General features: G+C 40.8%; 1 protein-coding gene across 40 annotated transcripts in view; it reads right to left on the minus strand.

The window, feature by feature from the left end:
* The window catches only part of LOC121314738 (CLIP-associating protein 2-like), a 144,823-nt gene that overhangs the window by 5,801 nt on the left and 117,883 nt on the right, over nt 1–21,139 (minus strand). For 25 of the 40 annotated variants that reach the window (XM_041248369.1, XM_041248364.1, XM_041248365.1 and 22 more), the window contains 9 exons: nt 20,359–20,522; nt 19,790–19,868; nt 15,800–15,943; nt 3,396–3,539; nt 3,187–3,293; nt 2,254–2,410; nt 1,846–2,068; nt 468–661; nt 28–156 (listed from right to left, as the gene is read on the minus strand). In XM_041248369.1, the coding sequence (XP_041104303.1) occupies nt 28–156; nt 468–661; nt 1,846–2,068; nt 2,254–2,410; nt 3,187–3,293; nt 3,396–3,539; nt 15,800–15,943; nt 19,790–19,868; nt 20,359–20,522 (1,341 nt within the window). Of the gene's footprint in view, nt 1–27; nt 157–467; nt 662–1,845; nt 2,069–2,253; nt 2,411–3,186; nt 3,294–3,395; nt 3,540–7,219; nt 7,301–15,799; nt 15,944–19,789; nt 19,869–20,358; nt 20,523–21,139 lie in introns of all 40 variants that reach the window. The other 15 variants (XM_041248339.1, XM_041248346.1, XM_041248333.1 and 12 more) reach the window with 1 other exon arrangement.

The raw sequence follows: 21,139 nt of genomic DNA on the forward strand, positions 1-21,139 counted from the left end.
GGTGTTGAAAGGCCCGATGCGACTGACCTCCTTGTGTGGATCTTTATGCGCCTCTAGAGTCTTCATGATGGTCAGCTCTGCGTAGTTCTTGAATCTCGCTGGCTGTCTGTTGAGGATTTCCTTCAACACTCGCAAAGCCAAGGCTCTGATAGTGTGCTGTGGATAGTCAGTACGGAACAATTAGCTGGACGTTACAGCTCGAGCAACTACAACTTATATCTACATTTACTTTTTCCTCTTCGTTGAATATCAGAGGCACCTTGAATAAGCTGCTGTAAACAGTCAGTTCAGTGACCTTTTAATTCCACTTTCAGTGAATTCATTTATGCCGTTGATATTAAAAGACAATGTTCAATTTCACACACAAATTCCACAGGTTATACATTTAAAACACATTTATTAGATAGTCCAGATAGACATTGGAAGCGCCACGGTTATGAAGTAACTTAGGATCCTTTGATCAGCACCTCTCTGTCCCCGAGTGTCTCCAGCAGCAGCAGGAGGATGGTTTTGAAGTGTTCGTCCCACACCACAAGCAGGTTGCCCCGGATGAGCGTCATGAGTTCACACAGGACTGCCTTCCGCTCCTCCACGCGCTCGTTGTGATTGGACAGCTCTTTCAGCAGCTCTGCCACCAGCTCTGACTGGTCCAGATTACTGTCTGTGAAGACAACGTAAGGGTAGGTTTGGTATTTGGATCCATGTTCCTGAAACTTATTTTATTAATGTTGCACATTTACCTAAAAGTATTAGAGCTTAATGGTGGTCTGTGAAACCAGACAACAAGTGTATATCATTTAATCCCTTGTGACAAAGGCGTACGTTTTTATTGGAAGATATCTATAAGTGACTTCAACCTTTAAAATTATGGTATATAGATGTGTACTGAATGTGAAACCAATATCTCAGTTTCCATAATTGTTTTAGATATGCGCCGTTGAAAAATCACTGCCCCAATTTTGGCGACTCACAACTAACAAAAACCTAGAATTTATATATTCACCTGCAATGGCTAGTTTTTCCGAAATACTTATACAAAAAATAGACTATTATTTGGTCATTTGTTACAGAGCACTAATAATGCTATTCTTTAGCTGCATTAAACTTTGCAATCCTCACATTAATACGTGAGGCAGGCCGCAACAATTGTAAAATTGAATAAAGTCAGCACAACATAATGGCCACTTACTGCAGTATTGCTACCTATGCAGAGACGGCAATGTTTTGTCAATACTCTGCTTTCCTGGTGTTTCTAATGCAAACATCCATGTGTGTATGGGAAATACAATGAGAGGAAACATGTGCTCCTCTAATCTTACAATATTTTGTATGCTGGTCAGAACCAGATTTATTTAATTTTTTTTTTTTTACATTTCTGACAAAGCAGTTGGCTTTGTGGCTCATTAGCAAAAGATGTATTTTTGGTACAGGATTTGTCAAGCAGATAAGGAAAAGCCACACGTGAAAGGAATTAATTTATTTATATGTGTTAGCCATACTAGATCAGAGGTCATACTCACACACACACATTTAGCATGTAGTGTTTATAAAATCATGCAAATATGAAGACTAGTACCTCAAATACAGTAGCAATGGTGATTTGACAGTGAGCCAGCGGCAGCTTCGTAACACTACTTCCGAAAAAGGGTGAACTTGCCTTGTAAAATATCTACAAATGAACTAGTCACCATCTAAATATCTAGAATATCCCTATACCAAAAATGCTCTCAAACAGTTAAAAGTACAATCTATATACAGGATTGCAGGACACTGGACAGTTCAGAAAATTATAGTTGAACTGTGGATACGCTAGAGTTGAACACTACGACATTCTTGGAAAGTCACCTTCAGGAAACTGTTCTGCATCATCGTCAAACATGGCCTCCTTGAGGTTGGACTTGTTGAAAGAGTCCGAGTAGCTGAAGGGGCTGTAATCCCGGGAGCGTGGGCTGGAGTGGAGTAGAGGCATGGTGTTCAGGAGTGAAGTCTTGTTATCCAGGGCTGTACGGCCTGTGTCTGGTGCATCACCACCACCTCGCAGGTCAGGAAGGGCACTTCCCATGCCACCCTAAAAATATGGAATAAAATCTAAATATATACACAGTGAAAACTCATTATTAAAGGATAGTCACTGGACCAACAAAATGTGGTCCTACTACTACCTGCTAAACAGTAAGACTGCCCTGCATTACTCATGCCCACTGAAGGGCTGGGAAAAAAAAACAAACACCAGAAACAGAACTAAACACTCACAGCTTCTCCGTCGCCATCTTTTTTCAGGTCCCTTTTGACCGGCTCATTCATGTCTTCCTGACTGCGGAAGCTGAAATTCTGAATGGCTTCTGTCACTCCACGGAGAGAGCTGTAGATGTCTTCCGAGTTCATGTTTTCTGTATCATAGTCAAATGCACTAAGAGGACAAAAAGAGATGGCACTTGAAATTTAAGGAGTACATCAGCATACAGACAAGCCAGTTTCCACAAGAGACGGTTCTCCATTTTACTTCAGCTGCACATGAATCTTAGAAAGGAGTTCAAAGTTAATCCAAACCAATGCTTTAACTGCAGCACAAAAACCAGGACCACAGGACACAGTTGGAAATTAAGTGGAGATAGCCTTAGGACAGAGGGTAGGAGACACTTCTTTACAGTGAGTGGAAAGAGTATGGAATGGGTTACCCTAGCCATGTATCACTGGGGTTCTTTAAGATCCAGCTTGACAGTTTTAAAACCAATCCGCTACTAGGAACCGGACAAGCACAAAGTGGCATCCTCTTGTTCGCACATTTTCTTATGGTCTTGTGACAAAGCAGACCAAAAAGTAAAAGTGCCATATTCTTTGTTGACCCACAAACCCCTACTCTTAGTACACACCTGTGTACTGGCATAGCATTAACTAGAACTACTGCAAAAGCACAGCCTGAACTATCAATTTATTTCAAAACAACAGCAGCTATAGAAACGAAATTTCAGTATGTTGAAAATATACAGCTGTCAATGTTACCTCTAAAGATGTTTTACTTATATAATGAAATATAAATTAGGAGATTATAAAATATATACAAAGACTAGACAAGGCATTTTAAGTATCGTACAGTTTTTGATGAATAATTCAAACAAATCACTTATACTGGATGCGAGCACTGACTGTAAAAGGAGCTGAACCAAGAGGAAAGCAGCAACTGACCTTGGCGACAAAGTGTTGCGAGACGTGTTTGTCGGAGAGGTGAGGGGACTGGACCAGTTGGCTGGGGAGCGTGGTGTAGGGCGAGTCAGCGGGCTACCTGTGGGTGCCTGGAGAACAAACACCATTGTCAACTAAAGCATAAGAAAAGGTACTGGTATTGCAAGGCCAGAGAAAAGAGCCCATGTTAAAGAATATATTCTGCAAAGTACCTGGGCAGTGTTTCCACTGTTCCGAAGATGGTTCTGAAGAAGTTTGGTTGCGCCATCCTGGAAAGTTTTTGGTAAAGCCCCCAGCAGCATAGTGAATTCTGGGGTGTTGAGTTGGAACAAAGAAATCAACACAACCTGCGCCGCCTGAAACAAACAAAGACATAGACAAACCCTTAGGAACCAGCAGGAACCACCAATTCATTCCTTCCACTTACCTGTATTGATGCATTTACTATATATAAAGTATAATACAGGAGATGCTTCACAATAAAGTAATGAATGCTCCATTTCCCCACAGATGTAAATCTTTAGAATGTGCTTCAGATTTTCACATAAACAAACAAATTAGGGTCTATTTTATAATCTAAACCGTGGCAGATTTAACAAGGGAATAATTTATTAACAGCACTGAATATAAGAGGATAGGGATGGTGCAGAGATACAATTTTTGCATGTAAACAAGAGAGACTGTAAATAGAACATAAAACGCAGTGTTGCAAAAATTGAAGGTAACAAAGCATTTGAGAAGCAAGCAAGTTTAAAAAAATAAATATAGTTAACAAAAAACAGCACATTACTGAAACCACCGCAATGTAGGTTTCTTCAAAACACATGATAGCATCAAATTTGTTCTGGCTGCAGAATAAGCTCTTATAAAAATGACAGTCAAAAAGGGATAGTAACCCTTTAAAATAAAGAAATAAATAAACCCATATAAAACTATATTTATATGGGTTTATTTATTTCTAGTCACTAACTGCACACTGATGCTCTGTCCAAGTACTGCCCTACCTGGCGTACGTTTATAGCATTATACAGTACTAGGTTGAACCGCTACAGGACTGGGACCGCTGCGACCTTTCCCCTACTTGTGGGACTTTGAGGAGTTTGAGTTGCTCCTCTTTGTTTAAATATCTGTGAGCACTGCTGTGCTTGTGGGTAGTTGGTTGCTGTGCTGTTGTTGCTGCTGTCCGTGGTGCTGAACCTGCTGTGATTTTTAAATAAGAGCGTGTTGTTAGCATCCTCTTAATCCAGACTCTCTACAAAATGTTTCAGACTTCAGGTCGTAGCACCTGCTTTTATCTCGGTTTTACTGTTTCATTCAGTTTGATGCCGATTCCGTGATTTCTTACATTTATTGTCATCTTAAGAAACTGCTACACTATAACAGAAAAAAAATGCAGGATAATCTGGGTTAATATTGTGGTTCATGTTGTAGAATGAGTTTAACCGAGTGCATGCTTTTGATAGGTTTGATCAGTCCTGCAGCAGTATGGGTGAAAATAGACTGAGTGGCCTTGCCCTGCTATATGTCCACAGAGACAAGGAGGTGTCCTGGGAGGAAGTGTCACAGTGTTTCGATAGATCAGGCCCTAGGAGGATTTGCAAACTGTATTTAAAGTAAAGCCTTCTAAATTGTGGCATCCTATAGTCCCAGCAGTCCTATCAGTCTTAGCACTAGTATCGGCACTCAGACCAGTCCCATTGGTAGCAGCACCAGTTTTACCAGTCCCAGCAGTAGCAACATCAGTTCCAACACCAGTCACATCATTCCCAGCAGTGGCATCATTGTCACCAGTGTCAGCATTAACTTCAGTAGCAGCGAACCAAACGCATGTCTCTCGATTAAGGTATAAAACCACCTACTTATTCATATTTATAAGTTCTATTCTTGTCCTTTTAATATCACATATTTCTGATCGTGGGTCATGAATTTTCAATCATCATCATCATCCAAGGGGGGGGGGGGGGTCACTGGGTAAAAAGAGTTAACGACTTATATTGCTTTACAGTTTGCTTTAATAGTCTCCAGGCTTTATAAGACAATAACTTTCACTTTTCTATTTCACCTATTCCTAGCTACGTCCCTGTAAACACATACCAAAAGTCGTCTGGATGCAAGGCAATGCACCCACATTCCTTCTCAATAGCTGAATGGAGTGCAAACAGACTTCAGAACTGAACTTATTTCATCAAGAAACTTTTATTCTGCCACAGAAATTGCAAAGTAAACTGAGGCTGCAAATGAACCTGACTACTCAGGCTTGACTAGTGAAGAGTGATGAGTAGACAGAGCAAGCAGATGTTGAGATATATATCAGATAAGAATGGACCATTAGGCAGTTGGAATTAAGTAGAAGGCATTACTCTCTCTTTCAGCTAGGCATAAGGTACAAGAAAGAGTTAAATGGGTTAACTGTATTCTGTATCAAGTAAGAAATATTAGTTAGTAGCAAACACATGTACAGTCAAACAACCAATATAGAATAATTACTTTTTATCCCAAGAACACAAACTTAAAGGATGTATTCCTAGTTAAATAACTAATAACTAGACTGGCACTGCACTGCCTAAAGTCCAATACCCAAGTAGTTTTAACTTAAATTTTAAGTTATACAGTACAGTCAATTGCTTTATTGATCAAGCACTCAGATGAAAATAATTTAACTGACATTTTGTTTAGCTGGTGCTAATAGATGGCCAAAAATCGAGCAATTTAATTTTTTTTTTTTTTTTTTCCAGTAAATCTGACATGTTTTGAAACTTAAGATGCATTTCTATCTGTTTCTGTTTAACTAAGTTTCCGGTTTTGTTAATGGGTAGCATCATTATGAATCCTTATTCATAAAACAAGCGTTCATATACTGGACTTCATTCTGGGCAGAATGGATTTTCAGGTACTTGTTTCTTGATTGTCTTTAATCACTTTAATGAAGACTGTCTTAAAATATTGTATGAAATCAGATTACACCAATAGGAAACACTGCCAAGTCTGAGCATAAAGATTAAATAGCTACCACTGCACCCTTACAAGCCCAAAAGTTCATTCATCATTGAAGGGAGTGTTTACAGTCCTACTGAAATAGCTTATTTATATAAAGAGAGATGGCTCGTAGTTAGTAAAACATCTTTTTTTTTAATACACTGCACTGGGCTCAACTTTTTTTAGTCACTGGCGTTCTTTCCATCATACAATCCTGTAAAATAGTTAGACTCTACTTCTGAGTGGAGTGGGGCTGAAGCAGGATTGGCATTTTAGGGGACAGGGTTGAAGGACAGTACAGGGAAGCTCGTCTAGGTGCTGGATGCATAGCCAGTGCTATTCATCACTTAGATCATGAGCAATTCAATTTAAATGCTTTAGAGCTTTTCTTATTTCACTATACAGAAATAACTGTGCCCCTAGTTTTAGAGAGGTTACACTACAAAGCAATATCCTTAGTGTACAATTAATGTAGTAAAAACATATTTCTACCTTGACGCACTGACCATTAGCTAGGTTTATCAATGTACTGTAGTGATGCTAGCAACTACAAAGTATCTGAGTGCTGCAACAGTTGCAATTATTCCATTCCATTGCTAGTATTCCCATTTGTTTCTGTCTTAAAAGAATCCCGAAAAAAGAGAATCTCAAATGATGTGCTTGTGCGGAGAAGAGCACACGCCCTCAACCAGAGATACTTTCTTCTTGGCTTCTCTCTACTTGAGATACTCAGCACAAACTCAAACCTGAAGGATCACTTTGCCCAATTATCCTCCAGATGGCTGTATTTTAAACTTTCTCTGTTCAAAACTATACATTTAGCAAATTTAGCAACATATAATGTAATAAATAAAATTGGTACCAACAAATCTTAATAAAAACTAGTGCAGCACTGGTATCTCTTTAGATACTACACTGGCACTAGGTACAAATGTATTGGTAGTAACTAGCTGCTTGTACAACTACAGCGGCATCTAGCCAGTAGTTATTTCTCTCGTCTGTGGAGGTAGCGGTTAATGAATTAAGCACCCTAAACTTTGACACCTATAATAATGCTTACTTTATATGCTGTTGCCCCCCCGCCGTCCTCAATATTTGTTTTTTGGGGTTCTGCGACGTCCATGGTAACGCTGCCTGAACACTGGATTACAAAGATTATAATAAAATACTTTGTTTCCAAAAGCCCCCCATAACGACAGCGTGCATTAAATAATCACAATACAGTACATAGATATTAACATGAAAAATACTACCACTACTACTATACATAAGTAATTAATAACCATATTCTAACCAGATTTGAGGTCAGTTATAATTACAGCAGCTGAAATTACATGCTGCAGTAATTACAATCATACTAAAAAATGAGTTGCATAAACTACCCACATTAACATGTTTACTCTATTTATTCTAAACAACCAAGCAATAAATCAAAAATACAGAAACACCACTATATAACTTTTACTGTTTTCAAACAAAGGGGGGTCACAAAGTGGTTGAAAATCCAAGAATAATGATCGCTCAATGTAAAACGCATCCATAGAAAGGTCTGGTACTTTAACGAAACAGAATATACAACACACAGATGTCAAGATTTAAATATTTTTTGCAGCAAAACAGTTTTGCAGCCAACCTGCTGACCACTTATAACCTTGATCTTTTTTCTTTTTTTTTTTTTTTTTTTTTTTTTTTAAACTACAACCCAATTCGTAAGACGCATAAAAAGAATCCATGTGAGCCTGTTCCCGTGGTCTTCTAGAACAGAACTATAAAGTAGTGTTTTCATAAATGTGAAGCAAAAAATCAGTTAAATCTTAAGGACAGTGGCCAAAATCAAACCAGCCATCCATTTGGGTCCAGACTATCATCGATATCCAAAATTTAAATTCTTTATTATTTCTCTCAACCCCACCAGTGATGAAGCCAATATGCTTGAAAACATTAAAAGTAGACCGGACATTTCCATCAATGGATTTAAAAAATGTGGAATTGGTGATGTGATCAGAAACCCAGATGCAGTGTAAACTGCCTGCTAGTAGAACTGTTCTTTATGTTAAGAATTTTTGTATTCTGTTTTTTGGAAGGGTTTTATTAAGTAACAGACAAAATTGTTTATGTCAGACTTGCTGAAAGTCTGTAACAAAATGGCTGATCGTTATTGTCGATACATGGTAGATAAGACTATTAATGCAGGCATCGCAAAGTCCAGAAACAAAATAAAATGTTAAAATGTTTTGCACCGTATAAAACTGAACTGATTTTGCCAGTGCTTGCTAGTCTATTAACCAGTTTGAAATGATTTAGAAGCAAATACAAGCATTTTCGTTTCAGTTTATTGTTAAAGATTTCACACGTGGCAATACTGCCCTACAATTTCTGCATGGTAGTACTGTGTTATGTTGTGAACCATAGTTTTAAAACTGAGACAGCAAATGCTTATCATAAAAGTTTACTGGTTGTTAATTAAGGACCAGGTAAGAACGATAAATACTGTAACTGATTAGAAGGCCTTCTTTGTTCTCCAAATTGCTGAAGTGACATTGTACATGCTATAACGAGTTACTGTAAATGAGATACTGTTTTAGCAGACATACTTAACCATTTATTTGGAATTAAAAGTATAAATGCAAAACTGACAGTGTGCACGTGCTGCGAAAAAAATCCAACGTATAAATCTGCCAAATACCAGATAAAATATCCCATTATAAGGTATATATATTAACTTAAAACCTATCTTTTTTTTTTTTTTTTTTTTTTATATAAATGTAGTCGTCGCCAATTTTTCAACCCGGTGTTCTACCCAGTTTAGTGTGCCCAATCATTATCTGTATCCTCGGCTCACCACTCGCAGCCCCCCCTGCGATCCCCAGGTTATAGGGCACATCCTATACTCCGTTTGGAGTGCCTTTACTGTGTGTGCCATTCAGGAGCCCATTAAAAGCAATCTTTATGCTGACTGACACCTCTAGGCATGTCAAAGTGTGTAGATGGCGCTGTGCATCTGACTAGTGCCTTTTAAGCTTGCACATTTTTGAATGAAGTCCGCTGCCATCTGGTAATGTATGTTGTTTGTCAGCTTGCTATGTAGTAAGAGTGGGTCACAAAATCGGTAAACTAATGTAATGGATGGATCTGAGGCTGGTTCGTGCAAAAAAACCCCAACAAAACCAAAAAAACCCAACAACTAAAAAACAGTAGTGACATACAGAGAAGCCGAAGGCTTGTTGGATTCTTTTTTAAGAGGAAAGGGGGGCATGGCCCAAAAAGTGTGAGAAGTACTGTGCTAAAGAACTCTGTAACTGCAATGTCTTATGTCAGATGTTCAACATGGCACAGATGACTCTCTTATTAACAGTTATATGAGAGCCTCACAAATAATAATAAAAAAAAAACACACAATACTATAATTATTTCTGCCTCACTGTTTCAAAAAGCTAGAGGAGCACAAAAGGGCAAACTGTAATTATGCTCCCTGACTCCTAGCTGTTCCAAAGAACGCATCCTAACCGATTATTGTAATTACTATCAAAATTAGGGGGTACTAATAGAAATGTAACAATTAACAAATGGGTATTTACTTCCTAAAGACCTAAATCCTGAAAACTGTACACCAAAGCTGCTCTTTGAGCCTGCGACGTAGACATGGTCCCGCCCCGAGGCACAAAAAGACTGTGCTCACAGATCTCAGTGTCATTTTTCCTTCAAGCCTGCTGCAATCATGGACGCAGTGACCTTGGAGGATAATGGTTACATTTTTATTTCAGGGAACCAGGGTTATGATAATAAACTGACGTTCCCTTTCAAGTATGAAATGTAACCATCACCGAATGGGCGAGTAAACGAATGCCAACGCAAGGCAAGATTGCAGGCGACTGGAATGCTACAAGGTAAAGCCAAAGGCTGCCCTGTGCGTTACCAATCAGAACCCCAGTAATTAGCTAGGGTGAAAAAATTGAGGAAGACTCATCTCTATGCCTGTGTTGTAAGGGTCGACTGAGAAGCCGCCCTTAATAGTGTAGTTCCAAACACAGGGTTTTGAGGAGCCACGACATTCAGTCTGTAGAACCTAGTGAAGGTATGGGGTGTAGCCCACACTGACGCACTGCATATGTCTTTGACAGATGCACTCTGGAATAAAGCCCACAAAGTTGAATGCCCCTGGTGGAATGGGCAGTGAGCTTTTCTACAGGGGGCAAGTTGGCCAGTTCATAAGCAGTTCTGACCATGTCCACTATTCACTTGGACAGCCGCTGCTTAGACAGGGCTTGACCATGGGACACTGCCCCATAGTAGACAAAAAAAAATAAATTCAGATTGCCTCCAACTTTTTGTCCTGTCAATGTAGTACGCCAGGGCCCGAATTGGGCAGAAGGCATGGAGCTGTCGCTCTCTCAGACTGGAAAGGAGGTGGATGGAAAAAACCTCCAATTCCACAGACTGGTTGAAATGGAATGGAGAGATAAGTCTCCAGCAAAAAGGCAGGACTGCTACAGAGCATGACCTTTGTCCTGGCCTCTGTAAAAATTAAGATGGCTTTCGCTATCAAGAATGCCTGCATCTCGCTCACCCACTCTGCGGAGGGGATAGCGAGCAAGAAAGCAGCTTTGAATGATAATTTTACCTCGGCTGAAAGCAGAGACTCAAATGGAAGGTTTATGAGTGCATTAAGCACCATGTTTAGCCTCCAGCGAGGAACAAATGTCCTTCATAGGCGGCCAAAGCCACCAAGCTCCTTTTAAAAATTCCCCCGCCAGGAAATGAGCTCCTTGGGGAGACTGAATCACTTTTGATATGGCAAGCTGAAATAGCTGCCAAAAAGACCTTTAAAACATAGAGGGGGATTTCCTCTCATCAAATAGGTTCTACATAAATTGCAGTATAACTGCCAATGTATAGGTTATGGTGTAAAAACCCTTAGGCAGACACCAGGTCTGTAAAACTCCCCACTTGTACCTGTACTGGGAACGTGTGGACACTGCTCTGACATTCTGCACCCTATTCTACAACCTCAGATGGCTCAAATGTTGTCGCTCAGCAGCCACCACAGTCTCGATGGGTTGGGATGCCACAATGTCCCCCACGCCTGACTGAGCGGGCCACGGCATTCGGGCAAAAGCTCCACAGCTGGTCGCTTAGGAGCTGCATCAAGGTGGAAAACCACAGTCCCAGGGACTACTAATAGCACCCTGGCCTGGTCCTGTCTGATCTCAAGGTACAGCAGCAGCATGGCTAGCGGTAGAAAGGCATACAGCAGTTGTTTCGACCATTGGTGTGCCAAGGCATCTATTGACAGCAGGTCCCTGGCTCTTTCTGTGCTCTCCCGAATGAGACTTGCCACCTCTGTGAAGCCTCCACTCCAAGGCACTGGGGACTCCCTCTGAGAGATGGTTTGTCACCCAGTTTATCATCCCAGGTAGATGCACTGCTCGCAGTGAGAGGAGGTTATTGTGCATCCAGAGCAATAGCTTGCATGCTACTTGATGGAAACTGGGAGACCCGAGGTCGTCCTGGTGGTTTATATAAGCCACCACAGTAGTGTTCGTACGGACAAGCGTGTCTCCCTTGAACCTCCTGTAAAAAAAATGGTGCAAGACCAGAAACACTGCCTGAAACTCCAAAACATTTATATGGACGCATCCATGGCGATGACCCCCCTTCTGGTGACGCTGCCCACCTAGACTTACATGGGCAGGCTGTGTCCACGAAGATAGCGCCTTTAGACAGTGGTGAGACACTGTCACCAGGCGGCCATGGTTCAATGAGGGCTGAAAAACCCTGCTGTTGAACCAGGCTTGGTCGACAGAGTGGACAGCACCTGGAGTCCAAACGCACTCCCAGATACGAGGCTGTTTGAGCTGGATCTTTGCACGATTCACAGACAGGTCCAATCGATTAAGGTGGCCACTGACGAGTTCCGTGTGGGCCTCTGCCTGTGCTGGACACTGAACACAAATGAGAAGGTTGTCCAGGTAATTGAATACTTTGATGCCTCGGAGTCTCAATGGGGCCAGAATAGCCTCCATGCACTTCATAATGACACGGGGAGCTAGAGATGCCAAATGGAAGTACACAAAGCTCATACACTGTCCATTAAACCACGAACCACAAGTCCATTGTGGTGATCTAGTCATCTGGCCTTATTGACTGCAACAGCTGGCGCATTGCCAACGTCTTGAACCTCCGCTGACTCAGATACAGGTTGACCTATCTGAGGTTGAGGACTGGTCTGGGACCACCATCCCGCTTGAGCAAATAGCCTGCTTTTGTAGCAAGGCTGTCACATCCTGAGACAAACCACTGCATCTCACAGGTCCCTGACTAATGTAATCACGTCCCGAAAGGGAGGGGGACCGTGTTTGAATTGTAGAGAATAGCCGGCGTGTACAGTATTGAGCACCCAAGTGTCTCTGGTGCATTGACATCTGTACTCCAGGCGACTCCCTGAAACAGGGCTTGGGGCCTGTGGCAGCAAACTGCTAGGGCAGCTGTTTTGCTTGTGGCTTAGCCTGAGGCTTTTGACTTTGCGCTTGGTGGCAGTTTCCCCTTTGCGCAGCTGCAGGTTGGTTGTGGAAACTCCCTCTGGCTTTAGCAGGAGCCAGCTGAGCAGGTTTCTGAGGCTGCTGGAACCTTGGACACCAGTTTGCTGCTGGTCTGCGTACTGGAGGAGGCCGCTTACAAAGACTCTCATGCATGGTGAGCACTGCATCATGTCATCCACTGCAGAGCCAAAAGTACGTCCCGGAGTAATGGGTGCATTCAGCAGTGGTGCCTTATCGTCATCAGCCACTCATGCTTGAGACAGCCAGAGCTGTCTTCTTGCGGCTACTAAACCAGCAAGTTCCTGCCCACACTGCCTGTCTTAAGAGATATGGAGCAGCTCCTTGAGCTGTTGTGGTGTGGGTCTGTGGCTCTGGGACAGAGACTTTAACAAGCATTTCTGGTATGCTACCAAGATGCTATCAGAATTACCCAGCTGTATGGCGAAAGCACCAGCTAAGTAAGCCCGCTTGATAATGCCCCCTGAAACCCTCTACTGTTTATTCTGGCAGGTAGCATCCTTATTTAGGAGCGCTAGTTTTGGTGCTTGCACCAGCGAGGTAATAGCAGTATCTACCAGATGAAAATCAGCCAAGCCGAGTTTATCCACATTATGCAAGCTGTACAGTGCCCACATGGAACGTGAAACAGCAGGAGCTGTAGCTGGGTGACCCCAGGATGAATGGACCTCAAACAGAAAGTCTGGATGCACTGGGGGAAAACACCCAAGAGAGAGTCGGATCATCCTCAAAAACTGATTGATTGTTTCTGCATCTCATTGAAAAGGTAATGTAAGGTCTCAGCGGCCCTCTTGATCAGCAGCATAAGCTCTGCTGACAAGGAAAGATGAGCTACTGGTACTGTGCTATCTGAGTCTCCCTCCTCAGAGGGATCACCCATCTCCTCAGGAGGTGGCGATAGACAGCAAATCCTATTGCTGCCATTCTGTGTTTGTTACCCCTGCTGCTCTAAAGGCACAGAGGGAGTAGATGGAGCAGTGCGCTCACGCAGTAGCTCGGCCAGCACGGTACCCTGTTGGGAGACCACCGCCCAGAGCTTATCCAGCGGCTTAGAGTTCACCGATCTATTAGATCTTTGAGAGGAGGATGGAGAGGAGCCTTGTACAAGTAGAATGGACCAATATCGCTCCACAGAGCTGCCAGACACTCCTCCAGGAACTCGCAGGAGTTACTGTTTGTGACTGCCTCTTTCACATGCTCTGGACCCAAACAGGCAAACCATCTGCGGTGCTTGTCCTCCATGGGGAGATCAGTCTTGCACAAATCGCAAGAATGAAAACTGGCATAGTGCAACAGCAGTGGTCTACAAAAATTGAATAACTGCTCAGCTGTAACTACTAAAGTAGTACTTACTGTAACAAGTACAGTACTCACCCAAAAAAATAGTTGTGTCAGACAGCACAAGCAGCGCTGTCACTTATGTTACAGGCAGTAGGTCTGTAAAAAAGGTTACACAGGGCGAATCACACTGACCAAGTCCGCTGGTACTGGACCAGGGATGGTACCCCTGTTTAAAACGTAGGTTCCTTTTAAAATCCAAGCTATAGTACCCTATGAGGGTGACCTGATCCGGGAGGCACTAGTACGGTACTGTACGGTTACGGTACAGTATACACGGTACAGTGTGGTGCACGCGGCACAGTGCGCACACAGTACAGTACGCATGGTGCAGGCACAGTACGGTATGCATGGTACGGTGCAGTGCACAAGGTATGGTATGGTATGGTGTACACATTACAGAACACACAGCATGGTGCAGTAACCTCGTTGGCTGTTCGGTATGTGTACCAGGTAGGTCTGTGACCTACAGTTACCGCAGAAGCAATATATGGGGGATGTCCACTTATACAGCTTCTGGCAAGCCAACACAGCCCTAAGATTGGAGGAAGCCTGCTGTCCGAGCCCTGACAGCCGCCTTAGTGGCACTGCAAGCAGAGACCAGAGTAGCAACGAAACACTGCAGGAGAGGCTGCGAACAGCCACACCCAAGCAAAGCGGAGTCCAGCAACTGCTAGTGAATCAGAAAAGGTAACCACATGCATTGTACAGCATACCACTGGGAATGGGAGCAGGTCTGGACCTACAGTTAACAAAGGAGTAATCTATGGGGATGCCCATCTATAGTGAAAGGAAAGCCTGTTAGAGCCCTTCGCAGTGCTTCAGCAAGCAGAACTAGTGTGGTAACGAGACGCCGTGGGAGAAACTGCAAGCAGTTCGACCCGAAGTGTGCGTCTCAGTCAAGTGCAAGACTGCTGAGCTCAGCAGCTGCGTTCCTATTTCTGTAAAAAAATCAAAACAAAAAGAACACACACAAGAGAAACAAATTCTCACAGAAAAAAAATACACATTATGGCTTAAAATACATTTTCGTTAATAAAAACTAAAATGGTTTTACTGTAGCCTGAGAGAGAGAAGAAAAAAAAAGCCCACAGCTACCAGAGAACTTCAGGACCTCTGTCTCTCACCACCTTCTGCTCCTCCACAAGAGCCACCTGTTTAGACTGTACTTGCTCCACTACTCCTATTATGCACTGGACTTGCACTATTGCACTACTATGTCATTGTACATAGAACTTGTTGAACCCTAGTTCATATTGTAGTAGTAGTATTTGCAATTACTGTAAACGACACTATTTAAATATTAAACTTGCATTGTAACCCTTTACTGCCCTGTAACACCAAATAAATACATTTATAAACTGACTTACATTTTCTTATCTTTTAATACTCCGACACTATTTTTCATTGAAAAATCATTGCCATCGAATAAGACATATTCTTTGCAGAAAATAAATGTTTCTCTTTGCAGTTTTTAGGAAATTTTACTGCAGATTTACATGGAGACTAATTGACCTTCACCTTTTATTAGCACCTTAAAAATAATCATAGGTAAAAAGAACATTTAAAAACAGAGTTCCTTTTACACATTCCAACATATTGGTTTATTTTCAACCTGAAATATTTGCACCCAATTTGGCCTCACAAAGATGAATGAAAGTGTCCAGGATACACATTACCTGTGCTTTTATGTCCTATACCAAGCTTAAGCACTTTTATTAAAATGCCTGTGCATGGTATCCTACCTTCCTGACGTCGGAGCTCTTGGGCTCAGTAGTCCAGGTGATGATTCGCGAGACGGCCAGTCGGGTTTCACTTGAGTTAACGAAGTCCCCGGGATCCATCTGCATAGCCAGAGTCTCGATGTACTTCAGTATCGCAACTTTCACCTGCAGGGGGCGCAAACAACAATTTCAACTACAGCACGCAACAACGTTCAAGCTTGTTTATTTAAAATCTCCAAAACACCGCGACACGGGTGAAAAACTGCTGGGTCTTTAAATGGGCAATTATATTTCTGGCTTGCAGATTTTTAGTCAAATCTCAGACGATATTGAGAGATTATTTCCACTTCATTTCTATTCAAGTGGTTATTTTAAAATAGGTGGCCTTTACTTAATATTCTTGAGGGGAAAACGTCTCTTGCTAATTGAGTTCTAACTCTCTCAAAACAACATTAAGCATGTTTCTACAGACCTCCCAGTACTGTTTACTGAAGCCACTCATTTTAATTATTAAATGACAGGCATTCAGCTGAGAACTTTCAGGTTATGTTTTCTTTATTACTAAAAACAATTGAGGCAGGGTTCGACATTACTATTGCCCGGTAGAGAGCACAGTTTGAAGCACCATAGGTGCCCGACCATTTGAATTAACATGTATACAGTAGTATGTATATATTATATATATATATATATATATATATATATATATATATATATATATATATATATATATATATATATATATAGTGCCTATGGATTCCGTTTCATGAATCCAAGAAAATCATCCCGTGTGTCAAAAAGCTGAAAATTAATTTACAAACCGTTTTTTAAAAAAACAACTACGAATTAATCGTAACTTTCCGGCCGCGCGTCCTATTAGTCGTACGGTCAGAATCTGAGACTGCGTACCGAAGTGCTGTGTTGGTACTCGTTCCCGGGGCAAATCTTTTACAAATCGGGTTTTCAACAGCTAAAGCAACCAATAAGCCAAAAGGAAAGCGCTGAAGTCAATAAATCATAAATAATGTAATTATAGAAAAAAAAAAGAAATACGAACATTTATAGTGTAGGCTTCACTATGACAGAAAAAAAAGTAACGCTTTACCTTGTTTGGCGTCAGTTTCACAGACTTGCAGATAAAACAGCAGCTTTATTTGTTCTGAATTCAACATTTCGTTTACATCATATCCAGTCTCACAGTAAGATGTCCCGATGGATGCCCAGATACACAATCTAATTGTATAATTTTTTTTTTTTTTTGGGATCCGATGTGTTCAGGTAAAAAATGCCATTCAGAGTCTTTCCAGGACTCGCTGGTATCACTCAGCAAGATCGGCGCCGAGTTGGGAGAGGCTACACAAGCGACAACGCTGAGTAAGATTGTTATTATTTTGTGTTATGAAAATTGTTTTAATAGTGTTTATTATTAGGGTTAAGGGTGGGAATTTTGAACAGTTTACTATTTGAATATTACGCTCCCAAGAATAAAAGGCAAATGCGTGTGCACAAGCAGCAAGCATAGCAGTGTAAGCCGGTAAAGTTTAGCCGGGTTCACAATGTTTTCAAACAATGTCCAAGACGAGATTTCTTCGCTCTGTACCCTATTTCGTTTGGCACGAGTTTTTGATTTTGTTTACTGAATTAAAATACACCGAACGCAATGAGCAGCAACGTCACAGCGCGTATCTCTTCCAATTAAAGCAAGTATCATAATATTGCGCAAACCACCAAATATTTTTTGCTGTAGTGTATTCAGAATAAAGTAACACCTATCATAAAGCAACCTAAATATTCTACATCTGTTAAATTCTAACAAATATTTATAAAATAATCTTAGTGTAAATATTGTAACCTGGCAAAAATAGAAAATTCATTCCAACATTACAATAGTTTAAAATTACTAATTACAACTAGCAATCAAGTACTGACATCTGATGAATGCAAGTCAAGTTACTTTGTTTATTCAATAACCTGTAAATAATTCAAAACAAGGATACCTGGTTGTACTTTTAATGGTCAGTGCAAATGTTGCCCTTACTCCATCCACTCACAGAAAGTCAACAGTAGATGTTTTACATTGAACAGCAGTCAAGAGTTAAAACAAATATTCATCAGAATGTTAAATTACCTTTCTAATTTCAATGCTACCAAAGTTTGGATTACTTCTTTTAGCACTTGCTATATACATGTTTAATGGCTGAATTAACATATATTGAAAGGCTTAGTTTAGCCACTTTCTTTTGAGACATGGGTTCTCTTTGGTTACCATACACAGTTTCATGAAAAAAAATATTTAAATATATTGGGCCAGATAAAATTGCATCCGGGCCAGTAAAAACACTAGCTCGGTGGCCCGAGGGGCCACTAGTTAAAAATCTAAACGTAGAGCCCTGTGAGGGAAAAGTAGTTGTTTTAAGGGTGAAGATGAACTCTTTTGTGGTATTTTGCAAAGGCAGTGCTGTAAGGGGGGTTTTGCTGTATGACCTACTAACCTTAGTAGAATTTAGTAGAGCTGTTTGTCTTACTACACATCACAGCAGCTCATGTTTATGACTAAGTCTGCTTCAAAGTAATTTCATAATGTACTAATGAAGATGCGGTAGGAATATTATTGGGAAATTAACACAAAACGAGCACACATTTGATTAATTGCATGGTTGCTGTAATTGCTGAAACTTATTAAAGCGTCCTAATGGAACTGTACACATGCGAATGTGGATCTTGCAACATGCTATCTTGCTATGATGCAGCACTAATACAACAGCCTAGTTAGAAGCAAAACAGGAGCGTATAAATTTTGCACCAGGGTTTCCAAAGCTTACAGGCTCTTTCTACTAAATCGATTCCCTGCAATGCAGCCATGGGATCACATTGCTTCCTGTGCATTACACGAGGGGTTTTCTTACTTTCGATGTGCTTTATTATGGACTCCTGCTGAATACTTATATTACAGTACAGATATAAGATTGCTTCCCCACAGCTGCACTAACCAGTGCTGCTTCGTTACACATATGGATTTTCTCCTGCTGTGAGCAAGTATGGCATGTTGTTTTTCTGTGGCAGTGGGGAAGCAATTTTATAGCTGCCCTGTACCTGTAAGGCTTCCTGGCAGGTTTGAGAGTGCATGAATTATAAACATAGCTAGAGGCAGAGCTTAGAGGCTTAACAAGTGAGAGTGATAGAGAGGAGAGAATAAATTAATAGGAAAATGAAATTGGAAAATGCTGCCAGAGAGAATAAAGGAACACAGTAAAAGCTAGAAAACGTTTTTGTTGTAAACACAGCCTTATTCCGCATACCGAGCGCATTGGTTAGCTGAGCAAGGTGGAAGGGGTCTGATAGCATGGAGGGGAAACGAGCTTAGCTGGGAGTTGGAGAATAAGAAAAAAACTGTTGTGTGACCAAAATAGCAATGTCATCTAGATGCCAGTAATCTGTTACCCTAAACTGTTTTAACAACATTATAACAAGCATATACAAAATGTATAACATTTCAATATAGCAAGTGTTTTTCCAATTAGAAGACAGTTCAATGCCATTACAGCATTGCTATGTGTGTGCTTTAGAGGTTCATGCATGAGTAGCTGCTTATCAGATAAGCTTGAAATTACAAGCTTCAAATAACAAACAACCACCCCCCCCCCCCCCCCCCCCCCCCCCCCGCAAAAAAAAATACATAAATAAAAAAAAAAAAAAACAACACAAAACTGCTGCCAAGAAACGTTTAAAGGCACAGCTTTTCAGTTCACCTTTCAGTTCAAACACATTAGTTTGTCATTTGTGGTTAGTTCAATCTGTTAACGACAAATGACAGACTAATAGAACAAACATTTCTTTTTGCAGTTTTCCTTTTTTTTTTTTTTACTAACTTTTAAATCTATCCTAGCAGAAATGGTGATGCACAACCCTTGAGTGTGGAATTATTATAGACTGCTACAAGTAGACCAAGTTAAAGTAAAACAAAACAATAAGAAATATGCATTCTGCATTCAGTCTGGCAGAGGTACTGACCTTCAAGTTAGGTGTCTGAGTCTGATCCACTGTGAATCGCATCAAAATGTTAAACTGGAGATCATTTGGAAATGACTCCCTGCAAAGAAAGAGAAAGGACATCAGTGCACATCATCTCCATTGAGATGGATTCAGGAAGAAAGCAAGACATGCTGGACCACCTTGAAAAGGACTCTGTTCACCAACCCTTGTATTGTTCATAACTTTTCTTATACTCTTGCATGGCACAGCAAGTCAGACTTAAATACTCTAACCTAAAATATCTTGATTATACACTTGTTATATCTGGTGTATATCAGCTCAGTTTTTTCCAGCACCTTGTATTAGTTTTTATAACAGTTAAATACAATTAAACCAAACAGTTATCTAATCTTAATGTGATGTAATTTTCCTCTTATACACCATCTGATACATGTCACCTGATCAAAATATCTCTATTGTCTGTAATAGATGTCTGTATTACACCAATATCAGGGTCTACTATATATTATAAATTAGTAAACATTAAAAATAAACTCCCACCTTTCACAAAAATCTACTTAAAAAGGCAGTTTGGAAAAGCACTGTACCTTGTAATATCTAGTGCTTTCTGGACCTTAGCCTGCACAGAGCCAAGCAAATCTGCACCCATTTTCTTCAGGAGCTGTGTTAGCAATACAAACAGCCAGTCCTGCAGGTCTTCTTTGTGGACGTGAATAAAGTCGACCAGTGTTTCCAGGAACATACTGAATACCTGGAGAGGGAAAGCAGAAGAGAAGACATTGACCTGGACTGACCCTCCAGCTGGCTCTCAGAGATAGAAACACTGACAGAGAAGGCAGAGCTTTGCAGCCAAGCAGGGAGTCAATATCTGGATATAAAGCAAATATCAGCCTTTCCACTGCCAAGTCTCCCCAGCCCCATTCAGAATTACCAGTATTAGTTATCTGTGGAGAGATTTCATAATTGTGTGTTACATGCATTAACAAAATACAAATAAAAAAATCTGAATGTTTGGTAAGCAAGCATATATTGCTAAAATAATAACAAGCATGTTTAAAGTGGCCAAATAAACAAACAATTCACCAGAAGCAGGGTATATAATTAAATGGCAGCCAGAACGGACCTGTGTACCCAAATCACAAATTTTCAAAATTTTAGTGCTACTGTCTCAATAAAGTGTGCCTGATCATTACCCTAAAAACTCAAAAGGTCAACCAATTGGTTTTATAGGGTACAACATACTTTCCTAATTTAGTTTTGACAGCACTCAGTCCACAATATGGCTGTAGGAAGCACAATACAGTACTGCCATGGACTAGATGAAGGTACAGGTCACTCTTCAAGTTATGGTCAATAAGGATGTATGAC

This window comes from Polyodon spathula, chromosome 4 (genome assembly GCF_017654505.1).
Source record: "Polyodon spathula isolate WHYD16114869_AA chromosome 4, ASM1765450v1, whole genome shotgun sequence".
NCBI classification, from domain to species: domain Eukaryota; kingdom Metazoa; phylum Chordata; class Actinopteri; order Acipenseriformes; family Polyodontidae; genus Polyodon; species Polyodon spathula.